Source organism: Pleurodeles waltl, chromosome 3_1 (assembly GCF_031143425.1).
Source record: "Pleurodeles waltl isolate 20211129_DDA chromosome 3_1, aPleWal1.hap1.20221129, whole genome shotgun sequence".
Taxonomy (NCBI): Eukaryota; Metazoa; Chordata; class Amphibia; order Caudata; family Salamandridae; genus Pleurodeles; species Pleurodeles waltl.
In genome coordinates this window covers 1,683,229,386-1,683,250,121 of record NC_090440.1, presented here as the reverse complement: position 1 = coordinate 1,683,250,121, position 20,736 = coordinate 1,683,229,386, and the positions used below count along the sequence as shown (strand labels likewise).

General features: G+C 44.1%; 1 protein-coding gene across 1 annotated transcript in view; it reads right to left on the bottom strand.

Moving 5' to 3' along the window:
• Nucleotides 1-19,130, bottom strand: part of ITGA4 (integrin subunit alpha 4) — a 365,777-nt gene extending 346,647 nt beyond the window's left edge. Inside the window, exons 1-2 of the mRNA XM_069225453.1 lie at nt 18,725-19,130; nt 18,202-18,323 (exon numbers count right to left, since the gene is read on the bottom strand). Of these exons, the coding sequence (XP_069081554.1) occupies nt 18,202-18,323; nt 18,725-18,891 (289 nt within the window). The 5' untranslated portion in view covers nt 18,892-19,130. The remainder of the gene's footprint in view (nt 1-18,201; nt 18,324-18,724) is intronic.
• Between the last annotated feature and the right edge of the window lie 1,606 nt (nt 19,131-20,736).

Genomic DNA, 20,736 nt, shown 5'->3' with positions numbered 1-20,736 from the left:
ACTGTCACCTTTGTCCTCATTGCCAATTTCTTTGCAGTAGGTGTTAGACTCAACAGCCTTAGGTTAGTCTTCCCTCAAACCTTTTGCCTGCTTGCCTCGCACATTTGTCGATTTCTTTTTCTTGGCCTTAGAACTCTGAACACTTTAGTGCTGCTGACCAGTGCTAAAGTGCATGTGCTCTTTCCCTTAAACATGGACTTATTGGTATATACCCAACCAGTATATTTAATTTACTTATTAGTCCCTAGAGAAGTGCACTGCATATTCCGAGGGCCTGTTAATTAAATGCTACTAGTGGGCCTGCAGCACATTTTGTGCCACCCACTAAAGTATCATTTTCAAAACATGCCCCAGGCCTGCCAATGCAGCCTGAATGCAGTGCTACACTACCATTTCATCTTGGCATTTAAAACTCCTTGCTAAGTCTTAACCTCCCCTTTTATTACACTTACGTCATCCCTTAGGTAGGCCCTATGTAGCCGATAAGGCAGGGTACTATGTAATTAAAAGGCAAAACATATACTTTCAAGTTTTACATGTCTTGGTAGTCCCTAGCAGGGTGCATCACATATGCCCAGGGCCTGTTAATCAAATGCTACTAGTGGACCTGCAGCACATTTTGTGCCACCCGTTAAGTAGCCTTTTAATACAATATGTCCCAGGCCTGCACTGCAGCCTGAATGCAGTGTTACACTGCCATGTCGACTAGGCATTTAAAACTCCTTGCCAAGTCTTAACCTCCCCTTTTATTACATACAAGTCATCCCTAAGGTAGGCCCTAGGTAAAACATATACTTTTAAGTTTTACATGTCTTGGTAGTGAAAGACTCCCTAATTCGTTTTTCACTAGCAGAGGCCAACACCTTCCATAGGATAATACTGGGGATTACTTATTACATTTAATAAACTGTAATCCCTGATTGGGATGGGATAGGTAGACTCTTCATGATTAGTCCCTATAGAATTGTAATGATAAATCCAGTTTTTTGGTAAACTCAGATTACATTTTACAATTTTGAAAATGTCACTTTTAAAAAGTTGTCATTTTCCTGCTCTTAGCCCTGTTTGTGTGTGTGTGGAGAGGGTCTCCAATTCACGTCTGGGTGGGGTGACAGCTGCGCTTGTGCATTACCTCTAGACAACCCCACACAGAGGAAGCTTAGGTGAGACTGATGGGCCATCAACATCCTGGGCAGGATGGGAGGGAGGAGCCAGCCACAGCGTCACACTTAGACCTCAATAGGCTGTGTCCTGACCTCACACAAAGGAATGCTTAGCTCCCTGTAGTAAGTCTGGAGCCAGGGCAGGAATGGAGGACCTCTGCGCACCTCAAAGCTCTTCTTTGAAGTATCCCTCACTTCAAAGGCACCACTGAGTATAAGTGTCAGACTTCTGACTCTACCAACTCAGTACACTTCTGGGCCTGTGAATACTCTGCCAGGAAGAAGGACTGCTGTGCTGCTACAAGAACTGCTACTTCAATTGTCTACTGCTTGGAAAGAACTACTTTCTTACTGTGCTGACCTGCTACCTGCTGCCCTCCTTCCCTGGGTAAAAAGGACTGTACCCACTGCTCTTGAACCCAGAACTAGAGTAACTCCAAGGGCTTGTTGGCTTGCCTCCTGTTCTTCTGAAGTCTCAGGAACACAAAAGACTTCCATCTCATCATCTACAGCACCTGGACTTTGGCATATGTGAGTCTTGCCCTGCCAAGTGGTGCCAATCCAGTTCTGGGCCTTGGAAGTCGGTATAAAGTGCTGCTACAGTCTAAAATCCACGCATCAACTGGCACATCTCCATCCTCGCCCACACATTGCAGCAGCTGCAAAGATAGAGGACACTGTATCGGCATCGAAGCATCGCTGCTACTGCGAGGATCAGAAACACTGCATTGCTGGCTGTGCAATGCATTGCCTATATTCCCGACTTTACGTGGCTCAGAGTAGCGCATCACTTACATCTTCGGGATCAGGCCAACGCGTCGCCTCCCTTGCTCCTCGTATGTTGTTAGCAACGTCAATGCAGCTCCGAACCAGGCTACTGTTTCAGCAGGCCTAGGCTAGGCCCTGTATCCGACCTGCACTCCATCGCTGTTGGACTGACTTTTCAGATTTGACCCAGTCCAGTGTGACCAGATATCCCCGGTTGGCACTTTTTACTTCTGAGCACTACAATTAAATGTATTCATTAAAAATTCATATCTCAAATTCTACTTATTGGATTTTGTCATTTTTGTCCTGTTGTGTTTATTAAAATAAGCTCTATTTTTCTAACCAGGTGTGGTATCTTTACTGTTTGAAGTGTTGCACAAATACTTAACACACTGCCTCTTACGGTAAACCTAACTGCTTGGTGCAACCAGTGAATGAGCACAGGTTAATTTAGGGTATGTATGTAACCTATCCTGATTTTGGTTCCTGCTTCGACAGGGTGCATACCTCTGCCAACCAGAAACTCAATTTCTAACAGCAGGTTTTTAAAATAAACTAAAAAAACTGTAAAAGCTGGCTATCGGACTCTGCTTTTCATTACTCTGCCTCTTGTGACTCCACACCCTTTCCTCTATCATACCTTGACCCACAATTTATGGGCCCACGGAGTAAATTTTTCGAATTCCAGTATTTCCAGTATGCAATTACCACAATTTACATGTACTGAAAGGCACATGTGACTAGTCGTAAAAATTCATTTTAGGGTGTTTGTTTTGAACCAAATGCACAGCATGCACTAGCCACGACACCTGATAGTAGCACAACATAATATACATTAGTTGAAGCTACCAAAAAGTAGTATGCAACATTTTTACGCTTAGATCTGAGATGCAGAACCATGCATTTCAAAGGACGACCCTGGGATGGTTGATTCTATATTTGGTTTTATTTGTTTGTCGTTCACCCTCACTCCTTCATCTGAAGAAGAGAGGCTTGGAAAGTGATAAAAAACACATGGGTTGAAGGTGAGGCCTCAAAAGCGCAGGTATTTTTTACTAGATACACTCTAAGTCAGACTGACTCAAAGACAAGATATGCTCAGTGGGTTCGGACTGCGCATGCTCTGTATTCACAAATGGGATGCACTCATGGTTGTCGGCTTGTTGGGGAGTCAACAAGGAAGAGGACCACTGTGCACGCAGGTCTCCCTGCATCCTAATGTAACAAGCGGACGGTTGGATCAGACCTGCCATATCATATGGTGCCACCTTGTGTGACGTGATTTCGGCTCTTTTCACACTGTCACCCCATGCAGAGACAAAATCACATGGTGGCAGGGAAGAGGAGCTGGAACTGGAAAATGCGGGTCTCCCGCTTCTCTTTGCAGGCTGTAAGCAGCCAAAGTCCATTAGGCGGTGTGAAAGCACCAGTGGACATGGCTGCATCCACAGCAACTTTTGTGTTTTTGTTTTAATAGAGGGGGAAGGAGGGCGATAAGGCAGGGAACCAGAACAGACGGGCCTCAAATGTAGTTCTCAGCATTAAGTCCCTCACCTCCAAGGAACGCCCCCTTCTCACATGGCGAATTTTATTTCAAGTTGGAAAGTCTGTTGGATACATATGGGATCTCAGGGTACAAAGATGGAGGAGGGCATGTTGTCCCTGGGAGGCATACATTGCTCCCAAGAGGGAGTGAATCCTGCTCTTGCAGCAAACTTCATCTGTATGATGATGCACATCAGAGCGCATGCGCTGCGCTAGCACTGTTGCACAGGGTTGGTACAATGTCGAGCAGACAGGAGTCTGAAATTGTAACTGTTGATTTTCCCCTTCTTACCGGGCGTAGATGGAGGTAGGTCAGAGCAACTGCTGTTAGGTGCTTCCCCTTGCCTTCTCCCTGGTCTCATAACTGTTGCTATTTCCTGCTAGTGCGCAGGCCTGGACTGAAAATCAAGACCACACCTGAAAAAAAAGAACAAACCAGGCTGCAGGAGGCTGTGAGTAGCATGGGGACACGGGTGGCTGTCATGGCTGGATGATGGCTGCACATACAGCTCCGAATGCAGCCCCAGACCATTACCAAAAAGTCGCAGTGGCAGAATGGACACTTAGGACTTTTCTCGAGCCAGTGCCTGAAATTGCACCTTTGTTTTAAAGTGTGCAAAGTACTCACCAGTACAAATGATTGTACAGCATTAATAAAAGCACTTGTGGGTGAAATAGATGGGTATTTTACTCACAACAAAAAGGCATTTACAACGTAATGCATATCCTTGAGCTTGAGTCAGTGAAAGACAGTGACTATAAAGGAGAGCGAACCATGAGAAAGGGATTAAGGATGCAGGAAGAAGCAGTTAAGCAATTACAAATATGATATAGGGTTGACCGTTTTACTAGGTTCTGTCAAGTATTTCGGTTGTCCATTAGCTGGGACCATGCCCATTGCATTTATTTCTTCAAATATACCAATTTCAAAGGGCACATGTTGGCAGATTAGGATGCAGAGGCACAAAGAGAGAATGATTTGCCCAGGATCAAACAGTTTGGTATATTGGAGGCTCTAGATTTTAAGCACTATTGCTTATTTCAAAGGGTATTACTTTATTACATATCACATTTGGTGACTAGACTAGAGCACAAAATATAGCACGGCCTACCTCCCTCGCCCACTAGGTAGTATCCAGTACAGTTTTCTTCTACCACAAACTTATTACCAGCTTTTAGGTCAATTCCAAATACTCCAAATTTTTGACAAAACCATGGAATTTGAGGAATAAGTTCAAAAATTGATTGTCCAAGAGCACACACTTTATGCCAAACGGCCTTCTCACAGCAAGAACACCCACCTGACTCAACCATTAGGACACCTCTCGCCACAGAGAACCTGGACTGCACTAAATACCCTGCTGGTTCTATGTGGAGTGCATCCAGCACACTAAGCATCTACCTGGCCTGAGCAGGTCTAGACCCAACCTTGCCTTTGGTCATGCAACTCTGCTCTTCTCACTCTTTCTGGCAAGGGTTCAGTGTCTCTGCACTGACGTCATCACAAAAAGGGAGGTCTGAAACCTGTTCCACGGGTCACTGGCTGTTCTCCATCTGGAGAATACACAACCCAAGTATCCACAATAATTTGGGTCACTACACTGTAAAGATACAGGTGCAGGCTCCTTTCATGGCCTGTGACCCTCACCCACGGCGATTACACTAGGGTCTAAAGATGCCACCACCGTTGCAGGATGTGTGATTTTCCTAAGGAAAGAACACTCCACTCAAGCCACAGCACTCCCATGACAGTCACTCCTGGGCAGTCCCGCCCTTGGGAACCTTGGCCCACCTGTTTCCACGAGGACAAGATTCATGTCCCCCACTCGAAGACTCTCAAGCCCCAACATGTCAAATGGAAGTGCCACTGGGCACTGTGTAAGCCAACCTCGCCAAAGCCCACCCCAGGCCACATTCCAGCCTCTCTCCCGGTTGAGCTAGAGACCAACTTGGTATCCTAAATATCCATGCGTGAAATTTGACAGGTCACCTTGTAAGAACACAGTGCAGCCTTCCACCTCACTCCGCTGATGGGCTACCCCAATAACTTACTCCATGCCTGGCATATCAGGACTTCGAAGGGCCTCAAAACCACACTCCAAGACTAGTACAACTAAAGTGCACCAGGCAGAAGTCTGTTAAAGCACAACCATCTGCAGCCTGTCCTTCTGACAGCTCAGAGTTGAAATCACATGGCCACCTGCTTGGGCTATAGTGCTCCCAATTCCCACCTCCTGTCTGACCTCCTCATGGGCATCAGCCAAGAAACTAGTACACCAAAAGTGCACTCAGCAGAAGTCTGCCAGGCAAAGTCCTCTGCAGCTTGCCCTTCCAACATGTCAAACCGACAATTCTGTACAGAAATGTCTAACACCAACTCAGACCAGTGCACAGGGTCTCACCCCTCAGGAGCGAGCACCACCTGGCCACCTGGTGTGCCACTGCGGGTCACACCATAAAGCTTATGGCCGCACCCACCAGTCAAATCAATGCCTGGAAAATCATTACTTCTGAAGTGTTATTTAGGCCTCACCCAAGTCTGGTGCACTTACAGTTCACCAGGCCGGAGTCTGTTAAAGCGGAGCCTCTGCAGCCTGTCCTTCTGATAGCTCAGAGCGACAATTTCTAACAGACATGGTTTCCTCCCCACGGCTGATGCTCAGTGTCTTCTCCCTCACGAGCAGGCACCACTTGACCACCTGACAATGTGATCACCTGCCTCCTCCACACCCTTCGTCTACAAGCCCTCCGCCCCTTGCACCGAGGTCTGACCCCACCTTAACACTGAGGCACCCATGACATTCTTTAAAACTGGGTATCCTTCCTCTGAAAAGCCTGCACCCACAGACACCGCTCACTGCGTCCTTTGAGCAGTACATCTCTTCCCACCCAATAGGAAATCAGTATAGCTTCTGCATCTGACTTTGTGAGTTAAAATCCACCTCTGCCTCTTCTAGAGCCTCGCAGCGTTAGGCCATGCCTGTAGCTCCCAATGTTTTTGTGAATATACCATCCACTAAGTTTAAAGCAGTTCATTCTCTGCATCTTCATTTGTTCATTGAACATTACTTTGATACCTTGATAAACAGCTCCTCCTTCCATGTGCCTCTCTTACTTCATTCTTCATATTTTAGTATTCTGTGTTTTGCCTTCCAAAAGCCCATCGTTTTTCTGTTCTGACCAAGTCCCTTGCCTTGTTACCTCAGCAACCACTTCAGTTGACCCTATTGTTTGCTCTTTCCTTCCATGATCGTTGGGTCCCATACCCACACTCCTTTTCTTGCACAACACTCCTCTTCCTGCGCTACACATCCCCTAAAGCTTATGTATCCGTTTTCTTGTTGTCTACTTTCAACTTGGCCTCCATTTTTGCCTTGATTTCTCCCACACATTACTAGGCCCAGCTCATACTGTGCTCCTCCTTCATCTCACTCTGACTTGGTCTGCAGACTATGTATTATGACCATTGCAAAGCCATTTTTAAAACAATAAAAGTCAATCGTGCAGAGCCGGACTCATTTGTATGCCATTGTTCTGTTTTACAAAGTGCTTCAAATGGAACAATCTTATACAAAACTATTATCACCCCATCAAAACCAGTACCCATTTATTTAACGTTTGATTGGCAAAATGTTTAGAGGGCCAGCTTGCAATTCGAACCTCCAGATCCCAAGCAGACCAAAACACGAACTTATTTTTCATCACTGCGTTATCAAAAGCTAATCCATTTTAGAGATTACATTTAACATTTCAGAATAATAGCGTGAACAGGTTTTGAGATCATCCAGGTGAGTGCATGATCCAGATAGTTCTTTGTTCTAGTATTAACCCAGTTATCCCATTCAGAGTATTGACTGGTGGTAGAAAATCAAATGGACTCATAATATTCATTTATAGCTTACAACAGGACATAACGAGAAAGGCTACATGTGAGAATAGAGTTCTTCGTGTTACCCTGGACTGGTCATGGACTGCACACTGATGGCAGTCCATGCTTGGTCACCAAAACTACTGCTCTCATTTTGGTCATAGTAATCATGGTAATGCTTTTCCACACATGACGATTTTGTATCATATTATTTTACTATGCGCTCTCTTGCGGTATTATCTTTACCCATCTCCTCAAACACTCATGCAGAATGTTCGATTTTACCTTCAAGTACATTCTCTCTTTAACAGTAAATCTCTACTTTGGGTGCCGGTCTTACACTATTAACTGTATAATCCTCTCGAGTCCCACATTAGCTGCCACAGCATGATTCCACTCATCCCCAGCTGGGGGCATTTCCCTCACCTATAAGCGCGGTGCCTTTTACACACTCATTCTTTCTGAGCATCACCCCACTTGGAATCAATTAGTAATCTGGAAAAAGAGTGAAACTATTTCTAGATCCAGTACATGGTCATTTTGAAGATCATAATCTCTCGACCCTTCAAACCATCTTGCAGGCCTGGGTGTCTCCATTTCCGAACTTTTGCGGGAGAATGACAGCACCAGAGGTTTGTAGTTTGATTGAACCACATAGGTAACACTAAACAAACTAAAGTGATGTATGGACAAACAGCAAATCAGTGTTTCTCTCTATGATTGAGTAGTTCTATTCAGCCCCTCTTGAGGCTCTAGAAGCAAAAGCAATAGCCACCTCTTTCCCACTGTCTGCTTGTGAAAATACTGCACCAAGGCCCATTCAACTTGCAACTATGATCACAATGTTTTATTTTTCACTCCACACCTGACCAGAGTTATAGCACTGGCCATCTCTTTCTTAACCACATCAAAGGACGATTAGTTATTCCCAATCAACATTGTTCGTTTTTTCATCTGCTATTACAAAGGACAACATTTCCACAAAGTTCCCAAAAAACTTGTAGCAATACTCTGCACGTTGTAAAACAAATTGCACATCTTCTCCAAACGCGTGCTCCTTGTAAATACCTCTACTAAGTTTGCCTTGGGATGGATTCCTTCCTTGGTTATCGGGCCACCCACGTACTCCACTGCATTCACCGAAAAATGACACTTGTCTCCCTTCTGTGCCAACTCACGTTCATATAATCTCTTCAACTGCTTACTCGTCATGGCATCATGTTTTTTCTACACTGTCACTGTAGACTAAGATGTCTTGCTTCAGAAGCAAAGTTATCGATACCTGCAGTACATTTTTTTATCACTCTCGGTATTGCTGCCCCCTCAGCTGCCAAGCCAATAGAAAACCAAATAAAGCTGAATGCCCCAGTAGTATAATGAATGAAGTAAGATGTCCAGAACTTTCTTTCTTACTTGGCAATAGGCCTAAAACAGGTCGATCACTCTAAATATGCATGCACCACCTAAAATACTAGAATCTCCTCTTTACTAGGGAGTGTGCTAGCAGTTCCTTCTCTGTTTAGGAAAATCCTGTAACTTCGAAGAAAATAAGTTATTCACCTAACCGTCTATCGAGTTTGTTCAGTTGTCCCTCGAGATAAGCAATGTATATTCAGAGGGGGGCTTTCTTTCTAACGTGGTAACTTATGCTTCTCCACTTACATCATATTGAGAAAAAGCAAAAAAGTGATGGTTGGAACCATTGAATTTCTCCAAGCCACTCAAGTGGAAGTGGAAGTGGAAGTGGTAGAAGGAAGAGATGAGACCCCCTTTACTCCTCCTTTGGAGGGGAAAAGGACTATTTGCATGGGGTCATCAGCAGTGAAATAATCTCCGAGTTGTTCCTTTGCATGCGCCATCAAATCTTGCTAAATTGTCCTCTTTTCTTCCTAATTTTTTTAATCTCTCCTGGGTGCAGTATATCCTCTGCAAGCATCGATATGGGCTGAGTTCCTAAATTGTGAGATCTTGTACACTAGTGACTGGCATCCTGAAGTTTTATGGTGAACCGAATTAACCTACATAAATTCATTTTCTGTAATAAGTGATTACAGTGTTGACACTCTTGTTTGCTTATAGGCCTTGATATGCCCTTCTCTTCTTAGCATAATGGTCGGGTGGTGCGGAGTCCTTTCCTGCATAGAGCCCTGACAATAGTTCTGTAGAACTCATAGTGCTATTCCACTATATCGACCACTCTTTTTCCATTGTCTGCAACCTCTCAACTAATCTTAAACTGATCATTTGCACACAGATGTGTTACCTTCATTTCCTTCCCTCTCAGTGGAATGTTCAGTGCTATGCTCCAATGCATCTCAATAACTGGTACTCTGCCAAACCCTCCATGCCACCATCCTCTTCTTCTGGGCAGAGCCTCCTTGATTTTTAAAATGTGGTATGTCAGTAACCTTTGTTACCCTCTTTTGCTTCATGAAGTACCGTGCAAACCAGCAGTCCAAGCCCTGTTGTGCGTGGAATAGAGAAGTTTGGCTGGTGTACAGGATGGGTGAAGTCAGTCCATCCATCCTGTACATCACACTTCCCTGTTTCACTGGATTGCAATGATGAGAAAACGCATATACGTTCCTCTGCACCACATCATTCTGTAAAATCTGCATGTGAGTCATCAGTTTTTGGGTTTACTTTGCTTTAATGTTTTCTATTGTTTAATTCATTGCTTTCCATACTTCAAACGTGCAAATAGAAGCCCAAGCTTAGCCCTACCTGAAGGTGGCTCACTGTGGGAGGTAACGTCCAGGAAAGGGAGGACACCAGGCAAAACAAAGCTTCAATCTACAACGGCGTGGGGGGGGGTAGTTACTGTAGTGGAGTGTATTGCAGAATTTACTGGGAGTTTCATCCCACTGATGAAGCCGTGATGTACATAGGACAAAGAAGCAGGAGAGCGATTTAGGACACTCCTTAGTGAGGGTCGTGTTCAGGAAAACACATTTCTGTTTTAGGCCAAGAGGGTTTGAGGAATGAGGCTGAGGTATTAGCTGAGGTGGACAAAGAGTTAATGGGAGGGGGGAAAAACAGGGTTATGGAGGGTGAAAACTGATAATAATACATAAAAATAAGAAATGGGTGGAGAAGATTCATGAGGGTGAGGCGTATGATAGAAAAGCAAGGCAAAATACCCATTACTAAGAAGATTCAATACAAAATAAAAAATAAAACGTTTGTGAGCTGTTGCGAAACAACGGGCTGAATGTTAAACAAGATAGAAGCCCCGTGAAAAGGATGTACCTCAGACGTTTAAGAGGCAGAGGTGTATTCAGAAAAAAAACATTGCTGAACAAAACTGAGAAAAAGATCTAAGATAAAAAGCAGGAAAGCAGAAGTAGTGATTACAAAAGAAAAATGGGATAAGCAGCACCCCGAAGGTATGTCTATGGCCTAAGTTTCTTCTAAGGTGCTGTCACAAACTGGATTCCGGTACCAGGAAGTAGTGTACGTGATGAAAGCTCCACCTTTCATGCATTCTTGCAATTCCTTGCTTACCTTATAACTGGCATGGGACTGCTAACTAGTAGTCCCATGCAACGAGGACAACCTTATGCATTGTAGCCAAGGGCATATTGAGTCCTGAAGGCCTGTCTCATGATGGGAGCAGCAAAATCTACAAGACTTCAATGTGCTCTGGCCATAGACTCCAAACTGGCTGAAAGAACTTCATGACATGGAACAAAAAAGTGAATTGTGAAAGGCTTCAATTAGTGTCAACCACTGGTAACTATTCAGGCTGCACTCCATTCCATCATTTTAGCGCACTACATAAAGGATGAAGTTGGCAGGTATGACTGACCTTTAAAAAGGAAAGGGACCAACACGAGGTAAGTTACAATAAACTATGAGGTAAACTCACCTTTTCTTAGGATAACATGGAGATTGCGATGTGTCAAGTGTTTTAAGCCCACAAAATACTATTTTAGGTTTGGCAAGAGAAAGCTTTAGCCATCTGCCAAACCTCATGTTAGTACAAAAAAAGAAATAAAAAGTGACTAGAGAGTGGGGCTTCTCTTTCTTTACAGACATTTGATTAGGCAGCATTTGCGTTAGTTCGCCTATGAAGTAATTCCATAGCGTATACTGAGACACTGTTAACGCAGACCTTGTGCCAAATACAGTAGGAAAGAACTGTTCATGGTGCTACTAGTATAGGAAAAGCTTCACATGAGAGACCTTCTCAAACATATTTCTAGTTCAGGAGGGGCAGGGAGAGGTCTAGTTTTGATTGTGTAACATTTATAGTGTTATGTTTAATATTTAAAAAGTACTTTTTGCACATTAAAGTAATCGCACTGGCTGGACATTGTTTAGTAAAAGCTTTATGCCCTTTGTAGAGTTCCAGTTTTCTAATGCTGACTCTTCCTGAGTAGGCCTTGATCTGCTCTGGCTCTCACTATACTGAGTCAAGTGTTATAGGAGTTTACATGCTTAATTTGGGTCCCCTGCTAAGGTGGATCTAACACTTAGCCTCTGCCTCTTTGTTGATCTTTTTTACAGGCAACTTATTGGGCAGCAGTTCTACCAGCTGATCTATGAAGTAGTTCCATAGTTCATAACTACTAGGGACGTTGTTAATACAGACCCTGTGTCAAATAAAGTAGAATGGGGCTCTGCTAGGGGCAATCCCCTAACAACTACAGGCTAAAGGGGGTTTACATTGTAAACGTAGCACTTGTGACAAATACGACAGCAAAGGGTTTTATACTCTGATCTCTGTGACAAATACAAAATAAAAGGATTTTACATTATGAATTCCATGACGAACACCTTAGAAAGGAGCTTTGCATTATTTAGCACCAAGACGCCGTTATGCATTTGACCTCTGTTTGAGGAGGAGCCACAGAGGCCTGGTGTACATATGTAACTTTATTTTTAGTATTTTATAGTGTGTGAACACTTTAGTAAAAACACCGGCTAGACATTGATTAATAAAGTGTTACTGTGCGCTTTGCATAATTCTGAGTTTCGACACAAACCAACTCCTTGAGTATTCATTGAACTGTCCTGCATCACCATTCAGAGCAACGGAGTGTACTTGGTGCTCAACATGGGTCCAATTATAAGGTGGCCCATGATACAAGAGGTAAATAACCCCATCTGTCACAATTGAAGTCAAGTAATCCTGATCCCCACCCCACATACACACAGGAACCAGTTGACACATCCCCACATAAGCTGCAATGAAGGTGCATTGTTACTGCTAACTGCCCAAGACAGAAGGATCCAGCGCTGTTATTCTTTCCTGCACCAAAGTCATCTATGGTGGCACTACAATTTGCAATAGAGGTAGCGGCTGCTGAGAAAACAGTAGTAGCAGGTCATGCCGTGTGTGCCATTATAACAAGCATTGCCAAAGCCAGCGGGTTTTACCTTTAGCTGCCATTGCAAATCTGATGGCTTAGTCAATGCTGTTTGCTGTGCTGCTGATATGTGTCTAAGGTTGTAACTATTTTCCTTTGTGGGCTTGAGTATCTGTCTTTATATGTTTCTTTTGTATTTACATGCTTGTGCATACTGGCCTATTTATGTGCTTTTGTTAGTGTCTGCATATCTTGGTGTAGGTTTGTGTGTACATCTGAGAATGTCTGTATGGTTTTGTTTATGTACCTGTGCAGGCCTATGTTTGTCTATGTGTGTAAGCGCACTGGCCATCATATATCTGTATATGCCTGTCTGTGCCCTAATGTCTATGTGTTAGTGTGTGTGTCCCTCTGTGCCCTGTATCTGTAGTTTAGTAGGTTATAAAACCTGCTGCAGCTAAACATAAAAGTGAGGATGATCGTTCCAATGCACACAGGGGTTTTGTTGAGCTGGCCGTGTGCGTTCAGGGGTGAAAGGCAGAGCTGTGCTAGAATTTCTTCCACCTTGGGAGAAGTGCCACTTACTAGCCCCCACCCCTCGTAATTGAGTACTTGTTCATGATTCAGAAGGCTATCTGATACACCTATAGGTCTGTCTTGACGTGCAAAGCTCTGGGGAAAAGCCGGGGGATGGGGTGATGTAATAACTAACACAATGAAATAGTCAGTGGATTGGGGGCCTCCTATCTGTCTGTTGCAAGTGATGGGCTCAAAAGTAGTGGGTGGAAAATTGCTGTTGACCTGAACAGTAACTACCTGCTATCAGTGCTTAGATGCACTTTAGTGAGTGGGCTATGCTGTAGTATGTGATTTTATCATACTATCACATTGTTGACAAGTGCTGTGAAGCTTCTTTGAAGCATATTTGATTTCCATGAATAGCAACATAAACTTTCCATTATAAATAAAATGTTACAGCAAAGGACTGCAAAACATCTGATCCTTTCCCGTTTTACTTCATTTGGCATTGAGAAAAACAGTTCATCTGCTAGTAGGTGGTGTGATGAAATTTAGTGCATGGTACAGACTTGAGTGCCTAAAGATGCTTACCTAGTAGGTGATACCTTGCGCTTCTGGTGTGCAATGATCATCATTGCCAAGCACTAATCTAACACGTATTAAAGATGAATTTTACACACATCTTCTACAAGCTGCCCACAAACAAATGTTTCTGAGCTGCATGGTAGGAGTATATTTATCCCAGGTGCTTCAGATACGACCTGGTTGTGTTAGTTTAGAATTTTGTTGAACTAACAGCTCTGTGATAATGTCTACAGATGCAGTGTACAGACAATGTATGGGAATTTAAACAAATGGAACTTCGAACTACTTCAGAGGAGACGTGAGCGAGACTGCAGTTTTCTGGCTAGTAAAACAAACAGAGAGACTGGGGAACACTTTGGAATAAGTAACAAGCATTCAAATACATGTTTTACTTGAGAGCTTTCTGCCTTTCTTTGATTTATGCACTCCACTTGTGCAGCCTGGACAGTGGACGAAGTTTATTAAAGCAAGGTTAAGTGAGGGACTGCTCAGGACATGACGAGCGATCCTGCGACAACCACATTAGTGCATGACTGCTGCTGCCAGAAGACGTGATGTATATTGTGATAGAGTAGAGACCAGGTGGATCAATTCCTTTGTAAGCACCAAGCACTGTCAAATTTCAGGGGCAACCAGGTTTGAGTCACAGCATCGGCTCAAAAACATATGAATTGAGCAAATCACCTATGAAACAATCATGTTAAGCCCTCCAATACCTTCAGATCGAGTTTGCGCTAGAGGGGGAAGAAGCACCAGGCACAACGGGGAGTGGGAGGAACTGCAATGCCTCATGTGCTCCTCAGAAACTTGGCAAAACAGCACTGGAATGCAAATTTAACAAGCAACTGAGTGGGAGGTGCAGCTGAAATGCTGAGCAAGCCGAAAGTAAAAAAAATAGTGTGTCAGACAAAAGGATAAATAAACCAACGAGTAAGACCATGTGTAACAGGGACAGTCTGACTGGGAGGGAACCAAACACCAAAAGGTGGAACAAAGACAACAAAGGAACCATTGAAATGCAAGATTTTATGAGGGACACTACAAGAAACCAAGGAGAAACGAGTGTGCACAAAGCTCACAGAGAGAGATACATCATGTCTCCCAAGACAGTGCATGCGCGCTGCCTAAGATCGACCTAAAGAGGCAGAATGACTGGGATTGTTTCATTGAATCTAATGTGAGATAAAAGAAAACAGCTGGTACCAACTGTTGCAGACCTGTTCACGTAAGGTTGAAGGCAGAGTCCCTGAGCAGAAGGTGAGGATCTGTAAGCACTAAAGATTCCAGAGGCATGGGGGCAAGGAATGTGTTCAGTGTAACTGATGCTTGGTGTTGAGGGAAAACAACCAGTAGTGCTTGTTATGTGAGGATCAGTGATCCGTTTGAGAGTTGATTGGTGGGGGTGATCTGCCAGTGCTCACTGGGCATGCGTTCTCAGAAATATCTCAACAGACATTTGAATCATTAATGCAGTCTGGCTGATTACTGAAATTACCTATTAACTGATAATTTAATTTTGTGGGTGATTTTTTAGATGGGCAAATGGGTAAAGACAAGAATGAGTCTGTGGGTGGATGACAGACGCAGGAGTATAAGGGGGAGTGACTATGTGCATGGCGCGATTGCTGTGTAAGTGAATTAATGGAAGCGTTCAGCACTTTTGATCAAAAGACAGGCCTATTGGCTTTGACAAAGTTTGCATTTAGGTAATTCTGTTACTGTATTTAGGATGGGAGGAAGAGCACTGCAATCACCAGAGTAAATGGAAAGTCACTGAGCTGTAGCTTGAGTCCGTGGCTGAACAATGAACAAGAGAGTTCACGTTCGCACAGGCACTTGTCTAAGGAAACAATACGTGCCATGGAAATGCGCATAATCCAACTGGGTCGAGGGCTTGTAGGACTGTTTCTTTCATTATGTTTTTGAAGCCACAGGAAGGAGCCTGAATAGTGTGCAAAGGTTTGCAGGAAACCAATGTCAGTCACTTAAAAACGCAGTTTATCATGCACCATGTTTGTGTTGCTTTTTGAGCAACAGTAATTTGTAAAGTATAGTAGCACGCATTCTGATCAGTTGTGGTTAGGAGATGTATCCGGGTGCTTTCTAAAGAGTTGAATATGTGGATACAGCAAACTTTACAGAGAAAGGAAGGACTTTAGCACTCTTTGCACTCAAGTGGGGTCAAATACTAGGAGCCGATAATAAGGCCCCGATTGTGCCAAGGCTAGATAATCCCAAACCCTGTGCAAATCCCTATTTAACCAGTGATCAGAATGAGGAGTTTATGAACTTTATTGCAAGAAGTATTTACTGGTGCAATAGAGTCTTGAGCCTGTAATAAAAAAAATCAGGTAATTACTAACCCAGTCAAGTAATTAATGTGACATTCAGATGCTGATGCCATTAGCACCAAAAGTCACGTTATTACCCATTAAAGGATATAAACTCGGAATTGGTGCTATTTATCGCAACCAATAAATTCGCCCCACAGAGAGGTACTTTTAGCTGTTATGATAAATACTGATCACAGACCCTAACTGGAAAGTGCCAGACAGCTGACATCATCCTGTGAGGCAGGAGTGACACTTGCCACCTAAACCACCATCTCCTTCATTAATTGTGGACTTTAACAAAAATTGTTTTACCTTTAGGGTCAAAAATTGCCAAAAAAAAACAAAAAAAAGAGTGACACGCGTGGTGATAGCAGTGGCAGACCCTTTGCAAAAATTAACTGCAGTTTGTAGCTTGGGATTTCCGTGTTCAGGTGTTAAACATGTACTAATGAGGTGAACGTTCCCCAAATGGTGGTTATGTTTTTAAATGTCCAAAAAATAAAAGGATGTTGCCTACAGCATGTACCACACTATGCCACATATTTGCTTTTGCTTGCCTCATAATTTAGTCAATACCCCTGCATAATTTAGCCTCCATTACTGCTTAATTCGAGAGGCCCTACTTGTAGCCTCTCAGTAGCACAGATGCCATGTCATGTTGAGAGCAACTTTCAATCATTCCCATATATACGGCCACCAGCATTAAGAAAGTTAGGGCTTGTAGTTTCACTATCCGAATGAGGGCCGGCTCTAGGGCGATGCGATCGGTGCCACCGCACCAGGTGCTGACTTTGTGTGGGGGAGCGGAATTTGTAAGTATATTATGATTCTGAAAGCACCTGCTGCAGCGTTCCCTGCTTCTGGCAATTTTCAGGCCACAATAAAAATGTCCTGATAACTGGCGATTAATGTTCTGCCTGGAGAGAGTTCGGAGTTCCGAGGGGCACAGTTAAAGGATGGAGTGAGGCAATCGTGGCGGAGGTGGTCACTGAGGTGGGCGCCAACAAACATTGCTGCACAGGGCGACACCAGAGCTAAGGCCGGCCCTGATTCCAAATATTGTAAAGCAAAAGGTTCCTGCGTGATTAACGCTGTCACTTGAAACACGAGGATAAGCTGTAAGTCACCCAAGGAGCTAGCCAATGTGTAGCCATGCATTTACATTTGGGAGAATAAAAACTACAAGAAGCAGCAGTTTGAATCGTTCTTAAAATACATGGAGGTTTACAACTTTCCCAAAACATTCCTCAGAGAAAGAAAAGAGCTGAAGTGCCCCCGTTGAAAATGGGTCAGTTTAACACTTTATAAGGGGGCAGTGGCGTATTGCTAGGGCCCCTGCAGAATGTGACGAGGGGGAGGAAAGTCATAACTTAAAGATATGCTTTGGCCTTGGGCTGAACGGGTCCCCCTCCACCGCAGGGGCCTACGTAAGGCCCCTGTCCTCACGTGCCCCGCGTTGCACACCCAATGTGTTCTGCATCACCCCACACAGCAGGGCAGTCTCCGCCCCCATAGCTGCGGAGGGCGCGTGCTGGTGACCAGGTGTTAGTGATTAAGCAAACAGACGTGGGACCCTGAGTGAAGGAAGCGAAACCAGGAGGAGCGAACGAAGCTCCACACACGTATCTGCCACGATGGGTGGATGTAGCAGCATGATCTCGCCGGTCGTCTCTGTTTCCATACCGCGTACACGCTAAAAATAAATACAACGCACTCTGCACGGTCCTTCGACTTTTTCCCCATGAACACGAAGGTTTTGTTTGCCGAAATAATGTCCATACGTACTATTAAAAGTGTACACGTGAGCAAAAGTGCAGGGGCTAAATTATATAGACCATTCAACGCTGCTCCCCCCACGTGTGGGAGACATATCAGACTTTAAAAAAAAAGTGTGTACAAGTATGACCTATCACCCCCCCCCCCCCCCCATAATAATTTGAACTCTTGATAAATTGCTTTCACGGCGTGCAGTTGCGTCCAATCATTTAGCGCTATTCCCTAGGATTAACCACGTTACCAATAGATTATGCTGCAGGTAAAATGGTGCAAATGTGTTTTGTTCACCTTGCTGTACTCAGAGTAGTGTGACCCCCCACATAAATACTCACCCAGCATCAGCTGCTCACAGGTCCCGCCGGAATTATTCTCGATCCTGCACCTCATGATGGCGCCAGGGTTCACCACAGACTGGTTCGCGATCCAGTTGGAAGTGGGAGCACCGACCACAAGCCTGGGAAACGGAAGAGAGCAATTAGCCAACACCCCGTGCAGGACGGACTCAGCCTTCACTGAGATGTCTGCAAACCATGCGGGCTGCATCTGAGAACACCAATAAAGTCAAGCAAGAAAAATCTAGCCTGACAGGAGTGCAGAATAAGCTACCAGTGTCTAAGTAATCATAAAATTGAATTGAAGCACTATATTTCAGCTTGCCCGTCCTGTTTTAGGTGCTTTTTTCTCCTCTGAAAAACTCGCATCAAATGACGATATTCTTGGAAGCTAGTTTTTCAATACTGTTGTGAGATGTACTACATGCGCGTGCAGAACAGCATTGCATCTTTATATTGAACGCATACTAAAAACAGAGTGTACGCCTGAATGTAACTTTAATTAAGAGGGTCTTAAACTTACCAAATATTATCCGCATAGTTGTGCAACAGGACAGAATACCCGAACAACGTGCCGTTCTGTCCCCTAAAGACTTTGGGGTGAGTTACATCTATATTGTAAGCTCTGGACTTCGCGCTCAGGCAGCCAAGGAGCAGCAGACTCGAGAGGAGACACCTCTTCAGATTCATAGTACACCTCACCCAGGCCAGGGTCGGCGAATCCGAGTCGAAGATGTGACTGCAGATGAAAAGAACGGTGAAGCGCTCGCTCCCGTCTGCAGATAGTAAAGGTGATGGAGTGCGCGCTCCTGGCACGGCCCGGGGGTAAACTGACAAGCACCGGCGCGCGCCTGCAGAAAGAGTAGTGGGACCGTAGATTTGGGAGAGGTCAAGCCGTGGTCTAGGAGGGATCCCTCCTGCTGCTGGACTTTAACCTGGTAGTGGGAAGAGGATTTCCCCGCTAGTCCCACCAGTCAATTCTCACATTAATGCTATTGGCTGCTGGGTTACTCAGCCCAATTTCGAAAAGCCGCGCCTCTCCCTTCAGACCTTCTTCTGCCAGCCTTCCTTTGCTGTCTGCCCGCCCCGCTCTGCGCTCCCTCCCCACAAAGGATGCACACCCTTCCTCAAACTGCCGTGAAAAGAATACAACCCAAACAAGAGAGCAGTGAAAAAAGTTGACGTTTTCAAAGAGTCGAAGTTTAGAAACGCCTGGCTTATGTTTTAATGTTTTTTTTGCATTTTTTATATAGCGCGAAAGTGGCCGAAAAGAAGTAGAGCGTTTTACGTGAGAACCAGATTACGTTCTTCTACAAGGTCATTTTTTTGAAGACAGAGGGAGGTTATTAAACGATTTACAGAGAGTCACAGAATATTTATGCCATGCTTGCACTCGAGCCCGGTTAACTAGAATTAAAGTCGGAAGCTCTGTGTGTTAGGCCAATGTCTCCCCAAAATGTACTGTTGCACTCAGGGCCTGTCTTTGCTCAAATTCGGCGCACCCTATATTCCTCCCTCCTCAATTTCTACCCTCCCTCACTTTTCAACTTCTGCCTTTTCTGAGTGGTGTGCATAACACTACATTTATGAAAATATGCTTAGCAGTGGATGTTCCTGACCAAGACTGGGTAGGAAAGGGAGCATTATTGGGTTATGAAAAGTCTATGCCCTGTCAACTTCCACGTGCATGACCTTGTCTTCAACCTTGCTGCTGCAGACGATCTTAATATGGGAGGGGCCTTTTGTGTTCACTGGTCACTCAAGTCTTGGATGATTACCTTAGGCTACGAACAACTTTTCCCATTCTCCATCTGGCTTGAATCACCTGTTTATATGCTTAATTGGAAGTGAAAAGCTTTGGGAGGTAGTGAGAGGGAAAGGGGGATGGGTGAATAGTAGTTGAAATGGAGACAAACCAGAGAATGGTAGGTTTTACATAGAAAATGAACAGGAGCTGCCATATAAAATAACAAAAAATCAATACAAATTATAAAGACAATAATAGCTGAGCCCATTGTGTGTCTCTCTAAACATGGGGGCCTTTGGCCTGAGCCCAGCTTGCCCAGGGTCGTCCATGGTTGCATTAAACGTTCACATATAGTTTTCATGTAAAGTAAATGTTAGAAATTTGACCTTTTGTGCAGGGCCTCCCAGGATTATTTTGCCTTTTTACTGAACCCTATTTCTGCTGGCTATAGAGCTCTGTTCATTTTACCCCTGCTAACCAGTGGTGGGGTGTTTTGCTTCTCCTTTAAACCTGGTAAAATTAATATACACCTGATTGTTTTTTTTAATTCCTCTAAGGTCCCTTGTGTATTTGGCCCTGTATCCACAGGACCTGTAAATTAAATGCTATCAGTCAAAATAACTCTTTTGTTTGACAGGCCTAAACCTTCATTTTAAACATTAATTTGTCATCCCTAAGCAACCCTTATTCAATAAGGCAGGGTGCATGCTATTTAAAAGTAGGATATGTAAAAGGTTAATGTTAAGCATGTCCTTACAGTGAAAAGGCTGTTAAAGCTATTTTCACTG